Source organism: Pararge aegeria, chromosome 2 (genome assembly GCF_905163445.1).
Source record: "Pararge aegeria chromosome 2, ilParAegt1.1, whole genome shotgun sequence".
Taxonomy (NCBI): domain Eukaryota; kingdom Metazoa; phylum Arthropoda; class Insecta; order Lepidoptera; family Nymphalidae; genus Pararge; species Pararge aegeria.
The window spans coordinates 10,825,204-10,848,332 of NC_053181.1; the positions used below are offsets into that span (position 1 = coordinate 10,825,204).

Consider the following 23,129-nt stretch of genomic DNA (forward strand, 5'->3'; position numbering starts at 1 on the left):
AGGGTTTTCGCTTTATTACTGATTCTTATGTGTACCTATATATTTATCGTGTTTATGTATATATATCAACACTCTTGGCACTATCCCGTTCTCTTGTTGTAAGTCCTGTCTACAAAGGTTGCCTGTAAGAGATTGCTTGCAGCAATAAGGCCGCCTTTTCATGTCTACATTGTTTACTGTATACTCCTTACTGTTTTCCTGTATATTATACGCGCAATAAAGTGTTTCTTCTTCTTCTTCTGGAACTGATAAGAATAACGACAAGAAGAAGACTAAAACAAGACATTTGTGGGGAGTCCGGTACTTCATATAAGTAATATACGTATATTTCCAACCGAACCCAGTACAAACTGGTAAACTATCAAATACGTAAGAATGAATTAATTAGACATCAACTACATAAAAGTAACCAAATAGAGAACAGTAATCCCTCAACTATTCATACAGTTGAGTTATCACGGCTAATTAAGATACCACTTCTTGTAAGTAGCATTTTCATCGTCACCATCATCACTTCAACCGAATGAGGTCCACTGCTGGACATAGGTCTTTTGTAGGGCGTTCTAAAATCCACGTTCGTGGGCTGCTTGTTTCCCACGGCTTCCAGCGACACGTTTGATGTCTGTTAACATCGTTGGGGGCAACGCTGCGTTTACCGGTGCTGGCTCGTCATTCTAACATAGTTGAGACCCGAACGTCCATCGGTTTGTCGAACATTGTGCCCCGCTCATTGCCTCTTCAGCTTCACGACTCATTAAGCTATGTCGGTAAGTCTGGTTGTTCTACGGGTCTCCTAATTTCTGATTTGATCACGTAGAGATACACCTAACACACTATTTCCATTGCCCGCTGAGTGACTCTGAGCCTCTTCTTATGAGGCCCATAGTTAGCGAGAGTAGCATTTTACGTGAATTGTATTCAACACCACATGTTTAACCTAGTTCTCGCTACTAAACAAACTTTTGTTAAGTTTGCTTACAAACTGTCCCTAGTGCACGTGAATATATAATAGGTACGCCAGGAATAAATACACAACATAATTATTATCTTCAACGATCTAGCATAGCGTTACATAATTATGGACGCGGTGGCTAGTATACCGTCCAGTCAAGTGTATTATTTCCATAAAGATTTGATGTAATGGTTTTACATAAGTGCCAGAAATATACCGAATATCTTAAAAGGTATAAGGTGAAAGGTACAAGATATGAAACTAAGTATGTAGAAATAAAATGCCTTTATGCTCATTTCTAAATTTATGCTAGGACAAAAATACGTAAATAATATGCATATAATCTCCATAAACAGAACAGTGTCTAAATAAGTAGGTGATTTTTGAAATTATGCAATTACTAACTGCTGACCGCATTATTCGCCAGCATTTATTACGTTTTTTACAAATCCCGTGGGAACAGTTTGTATTGCTTTGATAAAAGTAGCCTTTGTTAATCCTCATACTTTAACGAACTCTAAATCAAAAATCAAGTTGATTGGTTGCACAGTTAGGGCGTGAAGAAAGACAAACAAAGACACTTTTGCATTTATAACATTAAAGAGATAACATCAAAAAATAAAAGAAGAAAATGTTAGATGAAAAATTATCTGCCGCTCCTGTAACTTTTGGCATTTTAGTTAAAAACTAACTCTCAACTTGTTGGAAAATCAACCCTTATGTAAAATCAAGAGGATATTCTGTACGTTGATCATACATAGTATTTATCTTGATAAAATTCAGAATAGAAATTGCCCGGCTAATTAATAATCGCAGTGCCACAGAATCTCAGGAAACCACGTGAACGAAGTTGCCGGTATCAGCTAGTTATTAATGAAACGAAGAATGCTTTTGTAATATTACCATGTAATTTATTTGCAGTAGGTACCTACGTTATAAATTACTTGACTCGCAAAAGCTCTACGTTGGAAGCCGGTGGTTGCCTGTACGTGTATCATTAATCATTATTAAAAAGCTCTGCATAGGGTAATTTGTAAAGATTATCTACTGAATAGGGATATAGCGAAAGATAATACATTTCGCTTTAAAATATAACTTCTATTACAGCACGTTCCAATCATAGTTTCTCGATAATTCTCTTTAGGACTTTATTTTGGAATACTTTACAAATATTTATGTCTTTTATTAAATTCTACCGGTTTTCAGCTAATTCATCCGCACGGTGATTTCATTTAAGTACGGGTTGTATTTGGAAATATATATTAATTATTAAAAAAAACAAAGGACTTTCAAAATGTAATCTTCCAATTCCGCTAAGGTGCGGTTTTCCGAAATAAAAATGTATTAAAAAAGCACTTCTTTTATAATTCTATAGCTTGTGAAAACTTTTGTCTAAAAAAGGAAAAGACAGACAGATAAAATTTGGTTTTGGGTTATGCTATCGTTGAATCACAAGAGAAAAATAAGAGGCAGCGAAGTTTTTTTACGAGTATGATTTAGATACGAGTGATTTTTTACTGAAAATACACCAAAGGTTATGTTATTTAATACCTAATAAGACATAATATCATTCACAAGTTGAGGCTCGAGTTCAATAGGTACTTGTACACATAACCATATTTTTATTGATCGGATTGAAGTGGTGGTCTGATATCTACAATGACAAAGCATTTTTACTTGCATTGTTCAATGCAACCATAATTCCTACTAATGTTATATTAATGCGAAAGTATGTTTATTGGTTACTACTTCTTTAACAAAGAAACGGATAAAAGTGATTTTTTTAGTTTATTTATGGTTTTATTTTGTAAGGAATAATTTTCTGATACAATAAGATAAAGGCGAAATAAATAATTACTTAAATGCGAAGAAACAAAATTTTTTTTCATCTTTATAATATTTTTAGGTACCTTTAGAATCAATGTAACTCTCTTTGAAATCTATACTTAGAAGTATAAATTCAAAAGCTAAGTAAAATAATGCCAAACATAGATCGAAATCTTTTACGCAGAAATTTTTGCATTTATAACATTGGTAGGAGGTAACAATGTAGCTGGTAAACGGGCGAATATTATAAACTAGAAGTTATAGTATCACACACTAACACTATTTTAACTAATTCATATTAATCATATATTACTTTTAGCACCTACCTTAAAACAAATTCTATTGCGAACCAGACGACAACTACCGTCTCCATGTAGAACAAAATTATTCCAGCCTTTGCCTCGTATTCTTCTATTGTTGAGAATACCGATAGCGACAAACACATGAACACCATCAGGAACCTGTTGGAGAAAACAAGTAAAAACAAACGCAACATGTTTTAACGTTCCGTTGCGTTTAGATGGAAAAAATTGTGCAGTACGCCAAGCGGATCCTTTTAGTCGCCGCTTAATGCATAGTTTAATGACAAATATGAATTTTAAATTCAACACACCAAGATTTAAACTCGGTGGATTTACGGTGTATGCACGTTGTCGCCGCGTGCTTAGCCTATTTCAAGAAGTTTAAATTTTGTTGGACGGAAAACATTATTCACAGTTGAAAATGTATTTACCTATGTATTACATTTTTTTGATTCCATTAATATTACGTAACTGCAAACGTGTTGATTTTTTTATTCCTTATAAAAATAGTAAAAAAGTCGATTGCATTAAATAAAATGTAGATAATTTGAATTGGTATCTTATTTAGATTATTTGAAATCTAATTTTCAATGAAATGCAATGTAAATTTGTTTACATTTTCTGTCATAGTATAAACAGTCCGAATATTTGTTTAAGATTGCTTAAGATACATGTTGTATCTACTATTTAACACATAATATGATATACCTGCTTAGGAATATGAAGTTTATCTTGAACCGTCTTCAAAATATATGTGTTCCTATACCGTACGTATTCAAAGTAAAAGAATTGCGCGTAACTCAAAATTCAAATAGTTAAAGTTAACAAAATTTGTTCCAGCAGTAACAAATTTTGCATTTATTTCTTGTTCTGAACAGATAAACTAAAATGAAAACTGTCCGTGTAAGGTAGTTGATCTCGTTTCTTCTTTTATATGAGAAAAGTTTCTTCGCTATTGCGACCCACTATTATACTTTATATTATACTTTGAGTTATGTTCGAGATGATTTTTAATAAAATGTAAATATAACCGTTAATTTATATTTACATTTTCTTAAAATATTTTGTTGTACTGTGTGTAATTTTAGGATTTATTAATTTTTTTAAAAGATTCATAGTATTCGTCAAGTTTTCAGAACAAGTCGCATTTAGCTCGTATCTCTTTGGGAATCACGGTTGGCAGGTAGAAGGTTAGGTCGGGTAGTAGGTATTAGTGTATTACCTATGATTGGTGTACATAGATCGCAAGTACGCAGCAGGACCCTGCATGAAACAGCAAAGACTTTAGCCGCTTTAGCCAGGGATATAATTTATATCCCGCCGGTTTTATATTTAACATTCGTTTAAAAAATCCTTCATTGTGTTATATTCACCTACTTCTTTTGACGTAAACAATCTTCGTTATATAATATAATGAAAAGATTTTTTTAAATAATACCAACAATTAAAATAAACACAACTAACTACATACCACAAGAAATTTATTTTTTATTATATTTATTTTAACACGCTGCAAAAAAGATTTTTAGCATTGCGACACAACTGGAAATATCTATTTTAATTTAATATTATGTAATTTCATGTAAACTATTCAAATATTAAACCGTGATGATGACTTCCGACCTTGCCAGTTGCCACAATATATTGCATATATATATATATAGTAGTCTATAGTATATGTTTAGTTGTTATCATAAGTATTACAGACACTGGATACGCACGATATAAATATAAATCTATCACGGTCATAGCAGTCCTCGAATCTGTCACTAATGTATTTTATGAACAGTAAAGCATTTTATCTCAGCAATTGTTTAAAAATATTTGTCTAAAAGAGATATAAAAAGTTTTAATATAGAAATAGGTATAGAATCGATTTGAAAGCTCGATAGATATAAATTTGTTTGTATATAAAAGGTACGGTTTAGACAAACTGTTATCTTAGTCCAACTTTCAAATCAATTCAATATTTGTATATTTAAACTTTTTATTGCAATGAACTTCCATGTGTTCTATGCAATATGACGTCATCGGACAAAATTAATCTTCAATAGAACAGTAAAGTTCCTTTTCTTCTGAGCTCTAAATGACGTCACTTTACAAAATGGGACTCAATTATTTCTCTAGATGTTCCATTGTTTCATTTCAATTATGATACTTTGGCCAGTTTCTTGATATGTTTTTCGATAGTAAAATTTAATGATCAAAAATATTATGTTACTTACGGACGACCAAAACAAAAGGGAAATACTGCAAAAAACCAACGTTAAGATGGTCCTAATTGTCTAGCGATCGTACTATAAAACGACACGATGCGACGCGTGATGTAGAAACTTGTGTTCAGACATATATATCTCTTAATTGCGTCCTAACAGAAGCTCGGAAAAAACGTGCGATCGCAGAACATGTTTTATTTCAATCATGCGATCATGCGATTAATCCTTCAATTTAAATTAAATTTTTTGTGTACCTATTCCGTTACTATAAATGTAAAAAAGATATTCTTTTTATGATTATAAAAATGTAAAAAGTATGAAAACTTTTATACATTTACTTGGCTCACGTCTTCTTTTATAATACCATTTATGAGATAATATTACCAACTATTATTGAAGATGTGCCGTTCGCGTCGGTGCAATGGCATCGCGCAATCAATTTGCATTTTCAATAATAAGGAAACGTTTTTTACCAGCACAATCAATCTTAACGCGCGACTAGATCGCATTGTTTGATCATACATCTGTTTGTCAATTACAACGAGACGCCTTAAAATAAGTAGATATTAAGACTCACACAATCATATGATATAGGACGGCCTTTACACCCCTTGGCCGTTCAAGGAAATTATAGAATTTTGATTGAAGGCGTCGATATCGCGCGTCGCGTCGCGTAGCGCGGTAGCTGAGCGGCTTTCCCAGCAGCGACATCCGAGGCGTCGCCAGCCGATCGCCGCCACGCTTACACTCACTGCAACCAATCACACCAAACTTACCTAATGTTTTTGTATGGACCTATGAGCTAGATGCTATTTTTATCGGGAAAGGAACTGGCGTTAAAGCTCGTGCCGAACAGATACCGTATAATCTCCACAACATGCGGTAATCAGCATAGCTCTGATTTTATAATATAATACAATTTTTAATATCTTAATCTTAGGGCATACAAGGGCAGCTTAAGGCAGTCATTATCGACCGCTTCAACTTTGCGTCTGAATAGCGACTCACAACTGAAGACTGCTGCTAGTAAATTTTGTGAAATTTGAAAATGTAAAATTTTCAATTGCTCCAGCACTTAAAATTGACCTTGCGCAGCTGACAGTATCTAAAGTAAAAGTTACGATAAGCGATAGTTCACACAGACACTTACAGTGCTCCATGTAATTGGTTCAATACGCTACCCCTTTATGGCCGAGTACCAACCTATGTTATAATTTTTCAATAAATTATAATTAGAATAGGCGCACAATTTTTTATATATAATTTATGTTAATAAGATTGACCTTGGATGCGAATCAGGTTGAATTGTTGGGATGCGCACCTATATCCTAAAATCTTGGATGATAAGTAATTAATATTGACTTGATACTTATTGGCTCCAAAAGGCTATTTCTTGCAGTAAGTGAAAGAAATAGATATATATATATACAACGTGTAACGGAATTACAAAATACTGTTGAAGGGTGCATAAGTATATTTCATAAGGAATCATCCTGTAAAAATATAAACCATTAATTGCATGGTACCTATGCTACGAGACGCTTACCTAATAAATTGACAGGAGTCACATGATTTTACTTTTGCATGCCAGGTTAAGGCTGTATCTGATTTCTTTCAGTAAAAACTATGGCAATGGTTTCCTCACAAACTATTAGCGTTTCAGTTTCAGACATACGTCTCAGAGCGAGTTAATAACGTATCTCTTAAGCCTCTGAAGTATTTTTTCGGTTTCCATTTACACGTTGTATATTTATATATATATATTGTGCCTAGCGGTACGAGTAGGTTCCCACTTATAAATCGAATCAGACGTGAAGTCATTCATAATTTCGGTAGGATATGCTTCTTCACAAACCCTTCACATTGTGGGAGGATGATGATGATGATGATGCTTTTCCACGGGTAAATCGATTTATGGGTGGGTACTTACTCGTATCACAGAATGTAATAAAAACTTACTACCTTATTTGACACCGCGACTAGATAAGAATACGAAATCCTAAAAAAAGAATCCAGGATAAATTAAGCAAAGGAAGAGTAAAGTAGCAAAAGCAAGAGATTAGTGCACCTTCCTAATTCTATTTTCAAACATAAATTGAAAATGAATGAATCCCCCGATGTGAAATAATGTTACCTAGCTAAGGATCCAGGTGACATGTTTTAATTAAAAGAATTTGTTTATTCTCTTTGTAGTTCACGAAAACACTTACAACCGTGCATAATAGAGTCAGGTCAACCAGCGGCGCAATTTGCCTACCGAATTTGCGTCGACAACGACTATGCACTGTTAGAGTTTTCTTTTTACAAATGAACCGCCTGTTCTTCAGTCAAATATAAGTGCTACAGCAACTTTGAATTTGTAAAAAAGTTCTTTACCCAAAAAATCAGTATCAAATAGTAAAAGATATACTTACAGTAAGAAGGTATGAATAGGTAAATATAACATGTCACCATCATAATCAAGCAATGGAAATTATCTCTTCGTGATCATATTAGAAATAAGGCGATAGAGCTAGTTTCCCTACGCCCAAAGAGTTGTAAAGCTGAAGTGACAATGGGAACGGAATATAACTCGCAGACTGGTGGACAATGTAGAAAAGGTGCTAGTAAGGTAAACCCCGCTCCGGAAAATACTGTTAAAAGACATGCGGTTGTGATTGAGTGGGTGCATCTTGCTGTCAGTTTTTATATTATACCTAAATTTAATGAAGCCAGAATTCTTGGCACCATTCCATGCGACCATGGCTTCTATAGTAGGTAATTAGTTTAGTGTAGTATTTGATATACACTTAAATACAAATAATAAAGTTTAATATTTGTTCTTTATATCTATGTACATTACGTACTATAATACTTTGCATAAAGTAGTATGATCATATACATTTCCGCATACTTGTATACGTGACACTATAATAAACATAGTTAAACAAGTGTGTACCTACACAGCACTGTAAAAATATTTATGTGTGAACTGTAATGTTGCGAGCCTTGTTTGTCATTTAGCGAGGCGGTTTTATATCCAACCGTTGGGAAACTTGCCTGTTTTAATGTTTATTTTTTGTTTCTTCGTTTTTTAGAATGTTAATTCCATTGTATTTAAATTTTCATATCCCATAAATTCAAAAAACAGTCAAAATTTATTTTAAAATATTGCTTGGCTCAATAACATATCAATTTCCAAAGAAAATGTTTTATCAATCGAAAAATGTTTAAATCTCTTGTTTAATATAAAAAGCAATTAGGTGGGCACAATCTTATAGCGACCAAAGGCTTTTCCATTTATAAAGAAGGGTTGGAAGCATTACCTATTACGCTCTTCCATCGTGGATGGGTTGATTACGTACCTTATAATTTTGTAGCGTTCCGCCCTTTCCGGACAAGCGGTTAAGTCCGCAGTCAATTTTCTTTTAGAAAAATTACTTTAAGCTTTTATGGAAATTTAAGTTACCATATTTTCAAAGTAAAGAAATAGAGTACTGTATATAACATGACCCAAAGTAATCCCAATGGGGACACCAACTTTTACCTTGAAAGTTGTACCTGATCAGTTCAGCAAATAAACTATTTAAATAAAATATAGCTACTATAGTCGACCCTTGTTCTTGTTCTAAGCATTCTTAGCGCACATCACGAAATTAATAACTTAAGCCAATGCCAGGCTATATTTATATTTTTCGTGTTCGGAAAATTGGTTTTCTATCTAAACTGCGGGTGTAAAACTAGACCTAACTTTACCGTGGTTAGTAAAGTAATTCAAAATGAGAACAGTCGGAACAGCCTCTCTCTCATCTTTTTCTTTACGATTTTTTCATATTGCTGTTCGTTAATTTGTCCCCCTTCAGCACGGCTAGCATGGGCAGGCGACAATTTTCTCCCCGGGGAAAGCATAAAAAATTATCTTCTCCCACAGCTTTTTCAACTCTCAAAGCACTGGCGCACAAGTGGAAATAATATCTCAGTAATATATGTGTAAAAATAAACGGGGTTAAACATCAGCTTTTCCCTGCTCCCGTGCTTTAGCAGGTGTACACTTTAATTATATCCCTTGTCAGGGGATATAACTGGGGGATATAAGTTTTGCTTCCTGCCTGTAGTAGCCCTGCAGGACTGGCAAAGTTCATTGACCAAACAGAATATTTAGTCGAATCTACATTTTTTAATAGACAATCATATTCCAATAAAATATTGGCCGATCATGTATGTAGGTACAACAAACTTTTTGGTTTAATTTATGCTTTAATAAATATTAATTAACATTATTTAAAGTTGTAACAGCTATTATTTTGTTTTGGTAAAATTTAATATAATTATTAGTACTCTGATTAATAAAAAATATCCCTGGCAGGGAGGAGTAGGAATTAGTTAGACCTAGTGTGACCAGAACGGATAAGATTGAATTTTTTCCCATTACTGTGACACCTTGTTAGTGCTGTAACCACAAATAAGTAGTCCTTGCGACTATATATTTGTGGTAACTGTTCATCCATGATCCATTATTAGGTTTTATTTTATGACATCCCATAAAACATGGTTTACAATTATAGCTCATAAAATTTCTTTTATACTTTCCCACTAATGTTTTATCACCTCCAATCAGTCAATAAGGAAATGAATCTTTACGGGATGTTGATCTCTGTTACTGCTTTAAAAACATTATTTTCATGGAAATTGTTTTTAAGTTCAATATTAGGTAAACACTAAACAAAATAGGTATGTTGAACATATTTCATGAAACTTTTTTTTGTAGGGTACTTAAAATTGTTTTTAAAAATAAGTAAGTAATTAAAAGCTTCCCTCATAATATACTCATGATTTTTTTAAATCATAGAATATTTTAAATCGCGTTACGAGAAAAAGAGCAATATTATATGCCTTCCGCGAATAAAATACGTTTAAGTTGTATTCCGTGAAGGTTGATGCGCAAAAATTGCAATCAACTGTCAAATTTATTTTATCGTTATCTGCAATAATTGATGTTTCCGTTATTTATCAAATCTAGCACTGTTGTTCATGCATCATGCAATATTCATAATATCATGAATGAATGAATGAATGAATGAATGAATGAATGAATGAATTAATACACTTTTATTGTACACCAAAGAAACATCATGCTCTTTATAACTAAGTGTAGGGCAGGTAAGGTAAACAAAACTACATGATTATATTAGGTATAAATCGTATCATGTTAAAATAACACAGTAAATATAACAAAACTAATTTATATTCATTCATTAATATAACGGAGTTTTGTCGTAAGTATCTTACATAAATCATCCTACTCTAATTGGCTGTCAGTGTTATTTTTACATGACACGACTTATTCTAACGAAATGATACAGAGAGGATTGTTGCGTTACAGTAACTGACTTCGGATTCATATGTTTCGAGAGAGTTTTATTGAAATTTTAATGTGAATAATGTAATAGTAAAATAATTTTAAGAGTCAAACCTAAATCTTAATAAAAAAAATTATACCTTGAATTTGCGCCTTTTCTATCAAAAGTATTTTATACTTTTCAACTTTTACAACTACTGATCGTCAACCTATGTCGCACTGGGTGGCACTTGCCTTGCCCCTGATACGATAGGAATTTAAAGCTTTTATGCGAGTTTTGCAAGTTAATGGTCTGAAATATTTATCATCAGTATCAGATACACCGGACATGTCACTATTAGTAAGCGAGATCGCAAGTTTTTCGTGCTTTCGTAAGTATGGACGTGGACACTTGCACTTTTCTTATTTTGGGCAGTAAATGAGAGTTTTTTGTTTACACATAACGATTGTTGCTCGATCCTGAAATTGAACTTAGGTCCTGGCGGACCGTAGTCGAATATGTTTCGTAAAAGTATTAAGAGAGTAAGTTCCGAATCCTATATGTAACTGCTATTTACATTTCATTTAAAAACAAATCAAGTAAGTATGTCCAAGAGTAACGAACGTGAAAATACATACGAAAAACCAAGTTTAATAACAACTCCTGGGCATATTGGCAATAGAAAACATAATGGTGCCAATTCTGTTATAAACAAGTTCCTATAGTGTTATCTATATTTAATAGTGCTATCCTTATCCCACAAGCACTTTGAAAGCATATAAGTTTAATGCATCAAGCAATTGTAGGAGAACGAAAAGCCGAAAATTCGAGGTAAAACTAGAAAAATCAGAATGTATCCTCTGATGCATTACTAAGAGCTCTTGTTAGCTTGTACTAAACTTATACTTTACACTTTGTAACAATTCTCTCTTGCACAGGTGTGCTTGGCGCACAACCTATAAAACTTTCAGAGTTCGCGGCAAATGCTGGGCACCATTGAGACTTTTTTATTCGGCAACTGAAAATAAAATATTGGCATTGCGACTGAAAGCTTTTCCAAAGTTGCAATCTCGTTAACTGGCCGACACATAACTTTAAGCTACTTGGGGATGAATATTATTTTTTGTGATAAACTACCAACAAAATACCATCATAAGTAACTTATTATTTATAAAAAAATATTGTATTTTATATTTCATACATGTATATCTTCATCTTCTCCATTAAACAGTCACATGCTTATATAAAGCTTGACATTCTAACTACTTTTTAACCAAACGAACATAACTATTATATAACGATTTAACCCTTTCTTGAAAATTTGTGCTGGGTTCATAACGTTTGATAAAAGTATATAGTTATTGTCTTTTTAACTTCAAGGATAAAGAAAGAATAAAAAACATAAAGAGTAAAAAAAGTGATATATATATATATATAAATTAGATATCTGCACAGATACCTACCGGCTGAAAACATTTGAAAATACTTACGATAGTTATGAAAACAAACCAAATTGAGAAATCACGGCTTTTCAGGAAGTCCGTTTTTAACAATTAAATAATAAAATCATGATCATCATATACACCACCAACATGAAATGGGAATATCTCCTTGAAATCTAGCTTTCTTTTTCTTGTGCAAGCTACTTGTTTATGATCTCAACAACAAGTTATAAAATTAGGAAACACGAATTTCTTGGCATTTACTCTAAATTATTCGGGCTCCTATGAATATATATAACGTTTCCAAGTTAATTTTCCGTGATATGAAATTTAGCCGTAGCCGTGCTTGTAAATGAGTTCCTTGGAAACTGTTTATGGTGTATGTAAATTGCCTACAGATGTTGGCTAATCATATTCTTTTGTTTATCATATTTATTATGAAATTTATAGAGGTTGTATAATGGTGAACACGTACATAAACATTGCTCTAGTTTCCGCCCACAACTTCGTCCGCATGGATATTCTTTTTCCCTATGAGAATTATTCCAATATCTTTTACAGTCCGCGTGTCAAATTTCATTGAAATCCATTCAGTCGTTTGTATTGCCCACTTATTTCACTTACAGAAGATTTTATTTAACAATATTTCTTGTTTCTAAATGGTAAAAATTATAATTTTAATTTTCAGGGGGCCACATAACATACCGACGCGACGTACAAAATTGTACTTTGTAAGCCCTTTTAATCCGAACCCTACTATTCCTACTAGAAAAGCAAAATGCAGCATTTTTTAGTAATACTTAATTGATTTTTTTGTACATAGTTCAAGACTTTAAATAAATGAATCCCATTAATAATTATTACATAGTATATAATTTCTACAACACTTTTATTAACATTCTTCCCACTTTACATATCCAGTGAATTGTAATATCTTATAAGGTTTTTAGTGGATTTGATTGTGTAACCTGATATACTTGTGATTAAATAAAACGATAAATATGTAGAGTTGGAAAATAGTAAAGTAAGTAGGTACTAAGAGACGTGAAGACGTGATGAAGGAACATGACTTAGCTTAACCCATATAATCGATCTTCATAGGCGCCACTCGGGTGTAACTATATCCGTAACGAGCTAACTTTTCTATTTAGTTCCAACCTAGCGACATAATGCATACAAACAATGTTAGCTATAAAGTAAATACACAGTACAAACAAACTTCAAAACTTGGTACATTCATATTGTTCAACCTAGTCTTACGAGTCAGTAATAGATACTCCAAATATCATAATAGGCAACAAAACTTAACTATGATTTCCCCTGAGTGTTAGCGCAAGGTATACCTATGTGGCACTTAAAATGATGTACCACATGAGAAGATGAAAGTATGTGTCTACATAATTACGAGATATTAGGGCATTTTTAAGTCGAGTCAGATAATTGTCCTCCATCTCAGCGTTCCAATGGTAAATCACAACAGACCGCAGCACCCCCCAGTAGATAACGGCCGAGGCATCAGATAAATGGCTGTATAACCTTTTCAAGTTTGCAAGCCGGGATAAATAACTGAATTGCTGTCTTTGCGGGCACCTGAACAATCAATCAGTCATTAATTTTTAGTGGAGAAACCTATGTGTTATATAATTTGGCTACCGTGTATCGAGGAATTTAAAAAAAAACAGCTACCAGTGCCATGTATTTTATTGAAGTATTTGAACATCGTGAAACTGAACACGATACATGAAATCTTTACATAAAACTATGTGCAATAGTTTCACTGGCGAAAATCAAATAATTTCTAAAGTTGATCACGGTGGTCTGTTTTCAAGGAGATTTTCCGCGGGAGAAAAGTGTGCAAACACAGGTGCACTCTTTATTCCCTCACTCTCATAGTCCGATAGGACTACAGCTCCGACGCGGCCGAAGAGAGATCAGGTGCAGAACTAAAAGTCTTTGTCCCATTGCCAGCTCGTTGCTAAATCAGGTAAATAATGTAGCTTGATGTAAGTATGGCGGCTAATTAATGAAAGATACGAACACAACATGGTGGTGGCTAGTGGCTACAAGCATAATATTGTCCTGTTTTGCCTCGTAAATTTGGTACGGCGGTCCAGGATTTTTTCTGACTATACTGAGAGATGGCTGGGCTGTTTCCAAGGAAAGGCATGTAAACTGCGGCCATTGAAAACAAGCGTTATGAAAAAATCATCGAGAAGAATCAAGGAGATCGAGGACATCGAGGAGAACGTTCTTAGGACCAAGGCCAATTAAGCATTATTCTGGACACGCGCGAGACAAGCCATCTTTATTATAATTCCGTCTCGATAGACATGTGTGTTCGTGTTGAAGCCAATGTGACCCAACACTATACTAAAGATATCCGAGACTCCGAGACTAAAGATATAAGATACTCAAAAAACTTAAAAACATCACTTATGGATGGTTATAATTTTATAACAGAACTCCTAAATAATATCGAAAGACTTATATCGATTTAAGAGTACCTTAAAAAAGAGAAATGTTGGAATATGATGCACTGCTTTAGTCTTGATCACGTTGAAGTTGAATACAGAGTTCCTGTTATTTTACCACAATTATCTTCTTGTATGATGTCTTTTGATTAATTTATTAAATTACATCCAATGCTTTAAAAGTATGTATGAGTAATTTTATAATTCCTGTTTCTATTTTGCCAAATTGCGACTAAAAATCCTGGAATAAGTTTCATACTGGAACTTATGGCCAATAATAAAAAAAACTAAATGGCCCTGGTATCGTTTAACTGTAGCTTTATCGGAATTTAACTATTTCCCGTTTCTGGAAGCTTAGGTATAAAAAGTATTTGAACTACTCGTATGTTGACAAAAACTCAATTCATCGACTACGTATCCAATTTTACAAACGAAAACTGCATTTCTTACATATAGATGATGTAGCTCATCATTATTTAACAAGGCTCTTGTATATGGCATACCGCTATAAAAAATACCTTCAGAATCCTGCCGGACCATCATTACGATTTTCTATTCACTCTGTCCGGGGTATCTGGGGCGGCATATATGGTGAAGCACTTTTCGTTTCACTTGACGTCTCAAAAGCTTTATACCGGGTCCGACACATAAGAGCGTTTTAAGCAAACTTCCTGCTTGCGGAATATTGCGGAATAGCTTTTGCCATGGCTTATCTAATTTGGTAAGGGAACGATCATTGATCACAGATGTCTCCTCGGTTAATTAAAGAATGTCGTAGGTGAATCCCGCGCCAGTTTCGAACCCATCCGAAGTTCTTACTCAGACGTTTTTAGGGTACACTTGTCGTGACCCAAAGTAAGTTAAGAATAGTTAGGCTTACTGTAACAAATATCAATATGAGTGACGCCTTTTATGTAATTCATATAATATCTCTCATGACAGCTAAAACTCAATAACAGACACAAAAAAAATTTTTGATAAAAAAAACAGACTTTGTTATAAAACTATATTTATTTCATGTTCTATAGATTTTTTGTCAAAAAATTCCTTTTCAAGCTTTTTAATAGCTACTTTTGTATTTACGAGTATATAAGTTTTAAAAGCCAAATGACAATTGCTCATAAACTTTTGCAAAATACTTTTTTTCCTAACTTGGGGCGTTAATGGTTGAGGAGTTCTCCGGGAACTTAACCAACATCAGCTGCATTGTGACGAGCATACACTGCTTACGAATGATATCATCAAATCGCAACCCGTGCCATACTTATTATTGTTTAGTTCCGGTGGCCAACCGTGGTCTTAATCATCAGACAAAATGGTGCTTTTCGATAGCAAATGCTTCTGTTACTTTAAAAATTACTCAAATTATTTATTACTCATATTTGAAGAGTTCCCTTGATTTCTCCAGGATCTGATGAAAATAGGACCATGAGAAGTATATCGTTTGAAGCAAAAAATATTTCTTTAAATCGGTTTATAAATGGCTTCTATGGTAGGTTTAGGTGTAGGGTTCTGAGGTAATAAACATTTAAAAAATATATATTAATTGAGAACCTCCTCCTTTTTGGTAAGTCGGTTAAAGAGTCGTCACTGTGATACAACGGCCAAATACCTAATTAGTCAAACTCAAAAAAAAAAAATGCCTTTTGTGATTTTTGAAAGTTCCGATATTTTATATTATGAAGTAGAATTTTTCGGTCTTTCAACTGAAATCGTTAGTGAAATTTAACTTCAATTATGGTTTAAATTTCTCGTAACTACTCACAGCACAAAATTTTCAACAAACAAAGGATTATAGGCCATTTGTATTGCCTTATAGAAGGTACGGGCACCAGTTTCTCTTAGTTGATCTGACCACCGGGTTGGAGATCTGCCATGGGGACCGTTGCCTTCTACATTTCCAGCGGCTAGATTGAAAAGTTGATATACCAAGTAGTATAATCAATATTTTTTAGAAAAAAAATTAGTTAGCTAAATGTTAAAGACACGGAACGCAACACTAATTCAATAACGGGAACAGGATTTAAAATTTTTAACGTGATTTTTTGACTGCTCAGCCAAAAATTACTCGGACGCCCTTTTTCGTCCTAAATATTGTTTTGTTAAAAAACTAGCATTATCGCAGTGTCGATTATCGTTAATATCGTCTAACGTGTGTGCAACTGCAAACATTACGCTATGTTATCTATTTCTAGGACTTTTAGAACAGGGTCAAATTAATTCAGTGCTAATATCAGTATATAATCAGTAATGAGTGTGACTAATTTTTAATATACAAAAGACTAGGATTTTTAATAACAGACGCAAGTGTTAATACATGCTTGAAATAGGTAATCAAGACAAAATATCGGGTATTAATATCTAATACAATAATATTGATTTCAATTTAGTAGTGTTGCCGTTATGAGTTACAACGCACGTACGAATCTTTAATATTATAATTTATAGGTATTTAAAATATTGACCCTCAGTACCTAATACGAGTGGTAAACAAATATCTCATATTATACACACACAGTAAGCTTTGTTTCTAGCAGTGCCAATGAAAATATGAGTCACAAAAGTTTGTAATATAACACATACTGGTCACAACTAAATATCCTAAAAAAAGTTTCTCTGACGAATTCAGCCACGGTGGTTAATCTCCAGAGTGATTTTTTCAACTACTTGAGAGATATAACAGTGTACAAGATTGTGAACAAACACAGATGCACTCTACGGTAATATTCCCTCACTGTTACGGTCTGATGAGCACCTACGATACGATCGGAAAGAGATCAGGAACAGGAGCAACCGCTCAACGTGATCTCCGTGGTAAAGGACCAATCACCGCCAATTTCCAAACTCCGGGCTTATATTAAAATTTTCTTGATAGAAAAACTCAATACTATTTCAGTGCACCCACCCGGGGATCCAGTACCTCGTGAACTGCAGTCCATCATACTCACAAATAGACCAACGAGTTTTTGTTCCTAAATATCTCACCTACACCTACACGGACGGCTATCTAATATAAGGCTACCTTACCCTAGTCTACGTGTGGTAGTAATTTAGTATGTACCTACTAAAGAAATCAGTTATAACATAATTATATACACATAGCGGTGGTTAAAATAAGTCATGTTCTTTCAGGTTAAAAGAAAGATTAAAGTTAAGTTTTAAGTGTCCAGAAAAAGTTGAGGTTTTATACAGAAATCATCTAGTTATAAGAATAAAAAGGTACCTATAATTTCAACAGGTACCTATATAATTGTCTGGCAAACGGGAGAATATTAAAAGGAAGTTCTAGGTATTGGTATTATCATCTAACTACGATAGCAAATAAAGAAACGTTCAAGACGTTGAAATTAGTTTTATTTGTAATTATTTAAAATAAGTAGAACAAATCAATCTTCTATTTAAATGCTACGTATTCAAATAAAAACAAAAAATAGGTAAGAACTGTATATATTATTACCTATGACGTATAGCATCTTCATGTACCCGAACACGCCTTGTTGATTTCATTTCACCTAAACATTTTATGCCAATCAATAGGTGTGTAAGTTAAAGGACATACTTAGAATAACATTTTCAAGTTCGATTCTGCTGGTTCTAAGTCTATGTTAGTAAACAATTTTCAAATGAATACTGTTGGTACATAAAGATCTCCTTTCAGATTACCAGATAAACCTAACTTGTATATCTGTTGTAGAATGTACCTGTATGAGTACCTATGTGTACCTATTTGCAAATAAATAATCTGTAAGTTGTTAACCCAGAACAATTATTTAATAAAAGATTGTAAAAAACTACTCATAAGCTTTGCATAATTTCATTGGTAAACTATAATAATATTTACTTACTATCAATAGATGTATAAAATAATATAAAAAGTATTATTAAAAATAAGCATAGCCGCGACGGCGCACTGGTCGCTGTTGCCGTAGTTGATTTAATCATAGTATCATTAAATGCGAAAAATCCGTTGAACCCAACACTACTTTAATAGAAAACTATCGATCCAAATAGAAAGGCAATTTATGCGCAATCAACTGAAGTTACACCACTTAATAAGACAAAACAGTGCGACAAAAAGGCATGCTGTAATTTACATAATTTATTTTATACAACTTTTTCAGCCAAGTTTTTTAATAAATATAATAACTAACTAACATAAAATTGTCGTGAATAAGGTAAACGTCAAGCATCACTTACATACCTTGAATTTCACAGCCAATCTAAACAACTGAAAACTGACATCCATAAATATTTACATTCCGGTGAGTAGACGTAAAATGCGTAATCGCGTGCGTTACGGGTTACGAGCGGTGCGCGTAGACGTCTTGGTCGAGGCAGCGCGGCGCGAGGGCGGGCGCGCGGCGCGTGCTGGACGGCCCCGGAGCGCCGGCATAATAGCCGCGGGCGGGCGGCGGGTGACGCTGACGGCGCGGAGAGGCGCGTGCTCCGAGCGCCGACTGCCGAGTGACGCCGCGCGCCCTTGCCGCCGCCGCCCGCCCAGTGAGCCGCCCTCGCCCGCCCGCACACCTCTAATTCTAATTGCTGGCCATCTCCTGCGATCCAGGTCATCGTGCTCCTTCTCGATCCCGTAACAAAGAATAAGTTTATACTAGAATATTTGATATGCTTCTCTTCCCAAGGCGACTACGGGAATAAAATGGACACGGGCAGCAGCTTTATCTGTGCTACTACTACCATCTACTGCGATAAGCAACCCATTGCCGAGCGTGGAGATTATGGGAAAACCTGGCAGACTGTGTCCTGCCTGCCACTGTAGGAAAATGAATTTCTTGAAATAGGAATATGGAGAGATTCTAGGAAGCTGATCATATGGAATTATGTGTTTTCAAAAATATACGATACTAGCGAACCCAGCCCGCTTCGCCGGGCTAGATTTTACTTTAGTTTTTTTAAACAATAAACTCACATCATTAAATTTTTAATTTAAGTCTCATAATATATTAAATCATTTATTTCTCTCCGTATTCATTCTCTTCTATTCTCTTCTCGAGCGGGTGAAGATCATTATCTACACCCATGTACACCCAACAATAGAATATCACCATAGTAAATAAAAGCTGTATTTGGCAGTTCAACAAATAGGAGTGCTCCGATCGTCACCAAACTTTACAGGATTACTCGCCAGGTCAATCCGGAGATTCCCTGAAAGTTTCATTGAAATCGGTCCAGCCGTTTCGGAGCCTATACGGAACATACCCACACACTTTCTCTTTTATATATATAGATAGATAGATAAAGCAGTTACACCCTTAACTTAACCCCTAATCGGTTTGCAAGAGATCGTACCGGAACGCTTAATAGCTTGGCGGCCCTTTTTTCTCAGCATAAATAACTAAGTATGTAGTTTAAAATCTATATCTATACAAATAAATACAATTGAAGTGTCAGTCTGCAGTACTAACTTTGGCGGGACTTTCAAAAAGGTGGAATAAAATTAGTTACTTTTTATATAGGGTTGGTTGTTAAGTGAAATGTGAGTTGGGAGATTGTATAAATGTAAGTACTATAATATGTAAGAGCATTATCTGCTGCTATAACGGTGATTTGTTATAGTACCAGTCTGAGTGAAAAACAAGATAATCTTTTGTTTATGTAGGGCGAAGAGGCACTATTCCTAAAACAATGTTAGATGCAGTGCAGACCGACCGTATAGGCGGCGCGGTGCACATCTACTTGTTTCGAATTCAACAGTATTTTTATTGTATTCTTTGCCTTGCAAATGTGTCATATTCTAAATAAAAATAAACTGAAATTAAAGCAGTCACATGTATAAGGGAAGTAACCCTCCTTTTTTCAAAAATAAACATTTTTACACCGTGTAACTAACGTGAAATCAACTGTACCTGCAGGTCTCAGGGGAACGCAAAAGTGCAAAGTGCAAACCTACTCGCGGCACGTCACGGCTTCGTCCGCGTGGAGACCACCTCGAAAGATAGTAAAGTAAAGTGGCGTTCACTGGATTTCTTACCAAGGTATGCATACAGCAGGAAAATTGAATAAAACGGCAAAAATCCACCTCTAATACCAGTTATACATAAATTTTAGGGTAGGCAGTGCTTTTGTGCCTTTATGTAGTGCACGCCACTGGGCATGATGGACTATCCTTTTCAGAACTTTTTTTTTTTTTTATTTTTAGAGGGGATCAATTATGTCTTTTTTCTGTTCTGTCTGATTTAGGAATGATGTTTTTGTCGCTAAATGTTATATAGCCCTATAGCTGCCCACAGTAAATAGACTATCCAATACAAAAATATTTTTCCAATTCGAACCAGTTGTTCCTGAGATTAGCGCGTTTAAAAAACAAACTCTTCATATTAGAATAGACTAGACTTACACATTATTACAAATATTATGTGAAACAAGTACTTCATGAAGTATTTGTTTCACATAATATTTGAAAATACTTCAAGTTTGTTTGCAACATGTGTTCGATCTTCAGCGTGAAAATTTTCGGTAATCGAGTGAAGAGTAAACACAACTTAAATAGGCACCTACGATGCAGGCTTACCTAGCGTGGGTACAGACGGGATGTTTATTTATTGTCAAACTAGCTGTTGGCCTCGTTCTTCGTCCGCGTTTTTTACTTTCTTACAAATCCCGAACCAGATACCGTTTTTTTCACTGGTATAAAAAGTACTTAGCTTTTATTACTCCCCGTCAATCGACTAACTGAGTTTCGACTAACTCAATGCCAAAAATCAACTTGATTGGAGGCTTAGTTAGGGCGTGCAGGAAGGACAAACAATCAAAAACACTTTCGCATTTATTTTATTACTTATGATTGATCATTGATTAATATTAATAAAAGCTCCAGTATTTTTTTCTTTCAAAGATCTTTTTGTCATTGATCGACCATTGATACATATAGATAATTTCATTCTACGACACAAAGCGTTGGAATGCTCAACCGTCGCGTTGCCTGACTATATGTCGTAGTGTAAAGTAAAATAGCCTGTAGCCTTCCTCAAGAATTAGTCTATCAAATTCAAAACAACATTCTTAAATCGGTCTGGTAGTTACAGAGTTTATCGCGTTTTAACAAATAAACCTTTACTCCTTTTATAAGCCTTTTGTGATTAAAATTCATATAAATATTGAAATATGTGTTGCCATGTTAATTATTGACAATCTAAATACCAATTTCTTAACTTTTCACCCATTTCTAAACGACTTTTCTGCAAAGTTTCATCCCTGGCTTAACTACTTTAGGAATGGAATTTCATTTCGTATCTAATATTATTACTAATAATCGAAAGATGTATGACCTAAAAGCAGCACCAAATAATTAACCGTCAATTACGCTGGCTAAGTAACATTGTCTTAAGTCGGTAAATGGATGGCAAAATTTTTTGGCTTCAATGAGAATTTAGCATACATCGTTTGCAGCTTCAGTCAAAGTAGAAAATCATACTTTTAGTCGACTCGTATGCAGAAGGTTAACAAGCACCAAATAACTTCATTTTTTCATTTTCAGAAAATCCCATCGTAATAAAAAACCACAGGGGCGAGAAAAGTGGTTTTTAAAGGAGTTTTTGGTATTTTTACTAGTCACCAATATAAGTAGTTCGATTGTCCGTCTGGCTGCGGGTTGTATCTAATAAATCGTAACAGGTAGAGTAGAAATTTTCTAGTGACGAACACACAGACTGAAATACCACAAAATTCTAACAATTTTCGTAGCAAAACAATAATTATTATTGCTTTCAATCTTCATAAAAGCATTATATTAGAGTTTAAAAAAAGACTCGGTTTTGAAACAACCGAGTACGAAAATCGAAAATAGTAGTATTCTAAGCAGAACACTGCCAATTTTAAACAGATCGTGGATGTTCCATGGCGCTAAGAAACGCGAGCGACCACCCATGTCGACACAGTAACCCGAACTAATATAAGAAAACCTGCGAAATAGCTTTGGGTCCTCGTCGGTGCGTACATCGGTGTGAGTGCTCTGTTCCGAACGTTTGTTCGTAGTTTTCCTACTGCTTTAACACATTTACTGTGACTAGGCTATCACCCCGTCTTTCTTGCTTCCTAATTATTGGTAATTAATAACGTCTGTTTTTAGTGGGTACGCTTGCAACTTTTATCTAAGTTAAATTAACCATTATTTTTAATTCAACTTATTTTCTTTTATAGTCATAATTGACAGACTAAGCAGATGACTCACCTTATAGTTAGTGGACAACCATCGCCTGTGAACAGAGCAACCCTAAACTGTGAGCACTCGGCTTTGTGTCCTATACGATAATCGGACACCTAAAGCGTTGGTTGTGATTGCCTGATTTGCCTGTAATTACCCCGGCAACCACGCTGTTCAAACCGGAACACAGCAATGCTGCTTGGTTGGAGAAACAAGGTATTAGATCCCTACATTTGAAATTGGCGTTTTATATCAAAGGAAAATGAATCGATTTTTTTAAATATAATATTTAATTTGACTACATTTATTTCATTTGACGCTTCAAAAGTGCTTAAAAGAAATTAATTTTGAATATTAAATTTAATCAAAGTTTTTACCATTGATCCCTTTACTAAAAACCATTCGGACGGGAAATAATAAAATTTTTAAGGCGCTTTGGA

The 23,129-nt window shown here is 34.3% G+C and overlaps 1 protein-coding gene across 2 annotated transcripts in view; it reads right to left on the minus strand.

Annotated features, from left to right (window-relative positions):
* Positions 1 to 18,853, minus strand: part of LOC120629926 (potassium voltage-gated channel subfamily KQT member 1) — a 54,355-nt gene extending 35,502 nt beyond the window's left edge. For both annotated transcript variants that reach the window (XM_039899022.1, XM_039899014.1), the window contains exons 1-4: positions 18,730 to 18,853; positions 17,986 to 18,040; positions 5,875 to 6,048; positions 3,106 to 3,240 (exon numbers count right to left, since the gene is read on the minus strand). In XM_039899022.1, coding sequence (XP_039754956.1) covers positions 3,106 to 3,240; positions 5,875 to 6,048; positions 17,986 to 18,035 — 359 coding nt within the window. In that variant the 5' untranslated portion in view covers positions 18,036 to 18,040; positions 18,730 to 18,853. The remainder of the gene's footprint in view (positions 1 to 3,105; positions 3,241 to 5,874; positions 6,049 to 17,985; positions 18,041 to 18,729) is intronic.
* Positions 18,854 to 23,129: the final 4,276 nt, after the last annotated feature.